Source organism: Spermophilus citellus, assembly GCF_964194105.1.
Source record: "Spermophilus citellus genome assembly, chromosome: 5".
NCBI classification, from domain to species: domain Eukaryota; kingdom Metazoa; phylum Chordata; class Mammalia; order Rodentia; family Sciuridae; genus Spermophilus; species Spermophilus citellus.
The window spans coordinates 144,529,559-144,533,047 of record NC_138186.1 but is presented as its reverse complement, the minus strand read 5'-3'; the positions used below and the strand labels follow the sequence as shown (position 1 = coordinate 144,533,047).

General features: G+C 35.8%; 1 protein-coding gene across 1 annotated transcript; it reads left to right on the top strand.

Moving 5' to 3' along the window:
* Positions 1 to 610: 610 nt before the first annotated feature.
* On the top strand, positions 611 to 1,642 carry LOC308650173 (trace amine-associated receptor 7a; the record flags this gene model as incomplete). Its single annotated transcript, XM_081296183.1, has 1 exon — positions 611 to 1,642. One exon carries the CDS (start codon positions 611 to 613, stop codon positions 1,640 to 1,642), a length of 1,032 nt encoding a protein of 343 aa, XP_081152309.1.
* Positions 1,643 to 3,489: the final 1,847 nt, after the last annotated feature.

Sequence of the window (3,489 nt, the reverse complement as noted above, 5' to 3'; positions counted from 1 at the left end):
GTTTTTTCAGGACAGGTATAATTTCCATTTCAGGAAAAGATCATATTCATCAGAAAATTAGAAGGGCATTAATTGGGTTTTGACATAAATATAAATATTTAAAAGTTTCTTATTTGCCAGAACTTGCACTATGGGGATTCAATCTCAGGGGGCTTAGGTATTCAAAATCATTAGGTTACTTTCCTGAGGGGATAGAGGGCTCCTGGCATTGCCCTGGCTTTGTGAAGTCAGGATAAGAATGCTAATAAAAGGGGCATTCAGTCATGTGAAACAGATCATTCTTTTTGAAGAGAAGCACTTCTCAGATGTGAGGAACTGGGCAAAGCAGGTAAATATTTTAAAAAATATTAGTAAATAGCCTTTTCCATAATAATGAAAGTCGGTTGCTTGTAAGTTAGAAAGGAAATAATTTTATGAGATGAGGATATGATTCAGTTTCCAAACATGAAAATAAGGATTTGTAAGTACAACGAAAAAGGGACAAAATGTACTAACAATTATTGACCTATTTTATATCTTTTTGGTTTTGTTGAGATTTTTCAAAAACTGGAATAATAAACTTGGCTGTAGAGGAGGACAGTTTTCCCACCACGTATGAGAACAGAAAGTTATGAGCGGTGATCTGACCTCTCCTTCAGTAGTCCAGCTGTGCTATGAGAACTTGAACACGTCCTGTATCAAAACTCCCTACTCTCCGGTCCCCCGCCTGATTCTGTATGCAGTGTTTGGCTTTGGGGCTGTGCTGGCTGTTTTTGGAAACCTGCTGGTGATGATTTCAATTCTTCATTTCAAGCAATTGTATTCTCCAGCCAATTTTTTGGTCGCCTCTTTGGCCTGTGCTGACTTCTTGGTAGGAGTGACTGTGATGCCCTTCAGCATGGTCAGGTCGGTGGAGAGCTGCTGGTATTTTGGGGACAGCTACTGTAAATTCCACTCTTGTTTCGAGGGGTCATTCTGTTATGCTTCTATCTACCACTTGTGCTTCATCTCCATTGACAGATACGTGGCCGTTACAGACCCTCTGATCTATCCAACCAAGTTCACTGCATCTGTTTCTGGCATCTGTATTGCCTTCTCCTGGCTCTTTTCAATTATTTACAGCTTTTCCCTTCTCTATACAGGGGCAAATGAAGTTGGGCTGGAGGAGCTAGTAAGTGCTCTCACCTGTGTGGGAGGCTGTCAAATTGCAGTGAATCAGAGTTGGGTTTTGATAGATTTTCTATTATTTTTTGTGCCCATGCTTGTGATGGTAACAGTTTACTCCAAGATTTTCCTCATCGCTAAACAACAGGCTAGGAAAATTGAAAGCATGAGCAATGAAACAGCAAAATCGTCAGAAAGCTACAAAGACAGAGTGGCCAAGAGGGAGAGAAAAGCGGCCAAAACGCTGGGAATCGCAGTGATAGCATTTCTGATATCGTGGTTGCCGTACTTCATCGATTCCATCATTGATGCCTTCCTGGGTTTCATCACACCCACGTATGTTTATGAAATATTAGTTTGGATTGCCTACTATAACTCAGCAATGAATCCCTTGATTTATGCTTTCTTTTATCCTTGGTTTCGAAAAGCCATCAAACTAATTGTCACTGGTGAAGTCTTGAGAGAGAATTCCTCAATAATAAACTTGTCTCTTGAGTAGCTTCTTATTTTAAATTGGGAGAATCAAAAAGAGACTCACTTCAGATACATCGTGGGGAAAAGAACTGGTCATACATGTGCAAGATCTCCAAATGTGAAATAACTAAATTATGCTTCAATATGATCTGAACACTTAAATTCATGTGCAATGGTCTTTGGTAAATATAACATTAAAGCCCAATTGCATTGCAAATAGCATGACCTCAGAGCCAGAAACATCTGAAATCCAACAGCAACTCTGCCATTTATCTATGTGATCTTGGGCTGCTTAGCTTTCTTTGAAGATTCTTTCTACATTTTATTTTAAAAACACCTTTCCAATAATTCTTACTAAAAACAAATAAACCTTAAAAGGAACTACTTTGGGTTTGTTCTTACACATCCCTTATTTGATTCCACAGGAAAAACACCTTGTACTCTACTTTTCCAAATCAGAATGATTAAAATTAAACCTGTAACATTCCATGTAATGAACTAAGATTCTGAATTTTATTTCTTCGACACAAATTAGTGTACAAAGGAATAAAGGGCATATCTGAAGGAGTTTAGTAAGCCTTTCCTTGTAGTATCCTTGAGAAAATTTAGGAGAATAAATATGAATGAACTATTGAAATGTATTTTTAAATTCTAAATTCTGGCATTTATTTCTTTATATTAGTTTAAACCCTGGACATATCATTTCTCTATTCTTCCATGTCAATTTCCTTTAAAAAAGTGAATGAAACTAAGAGAAACTTATGTGCTGGTGCTTCGCTCAGAGAGGTCCAAGGGAGTCTACACAATCTGTTATTCAGGTTTGTGGGTCTGAAAGTTCAATTTAAGAGCCATGAAAAATAAATGAAGAAATATATTAATTATAGTACCATTCAATATTTTATAATGGGAACGAATAATAGCATCATAAATACCATTTGTTTACAACTTTACTAACTGTAGATTGTGTATTTACTTCCAGGGAGTCAGAGAGTAAGTGAGAAAGAAGAGTGAGTCTCAGACTGCAGTCAGGTTGCTTAGAGCTATCTGGAGCACAAAATTTTCATATAAATTTTTTCAGAAGAACAATATTATGTCATAAGGAAAAATACAGACAAAGTTCTATTAAGAGATGTAGATGTGGGAGGGAATAATTTATTTGCTGTGATTCAACATTTGAACATCTGAATTTCTATTCATTCACACTTCTATATTAAAAATCACTGTTTTTATTCTAAAGGATTATTTTCCTTTAAGGCTCCTAGGGGAGATTCAGATAAACTCTAAGTATTAAAGCAGAATTGGCCCACAAAAATTAACCAAAATTGTGATTTTTGTTATTTCATACTCTTGAATCATTTGGTTCCCTTGTTCCTCTTCTCCCCAACAAATCCATTCATTCACCTAAGCCTTATTGAGATTACAAATTGCCTTTAACTTTTCTCCATGGACACTAGTGCATTAGTATGAATAATAATATGATTATGTTTTCAAAATGTGTGCACCTTTAGTAACTCATATATTTAACAGTAACTTGGTAATTTTCCTTTTTCATGTATAAAAGTTTAAAACAAATGAGATTCTGGATGCATTTTTAGCTTCCCACTTTTTAGAAGCCAGGTTGTTCATCCTGTCATGTTATTTTCTGCATTTTAATGATCCAATGTGCATATTCATTTCCCTAAAAAAATCTATTCCTCAGGAGATTGTCTTTTCTTGTTCCTCTTTATGCCTCTAGCAGGGACCCTCCACTATATATGGAATGTAATGGTTGGTCAATAAATGTTGACTGAATAAATATGTGTGCATTTCCTTTAAATATAGAAAAAAATATATATATGTACACATACACTTACACCACGATTGGAACCCAAG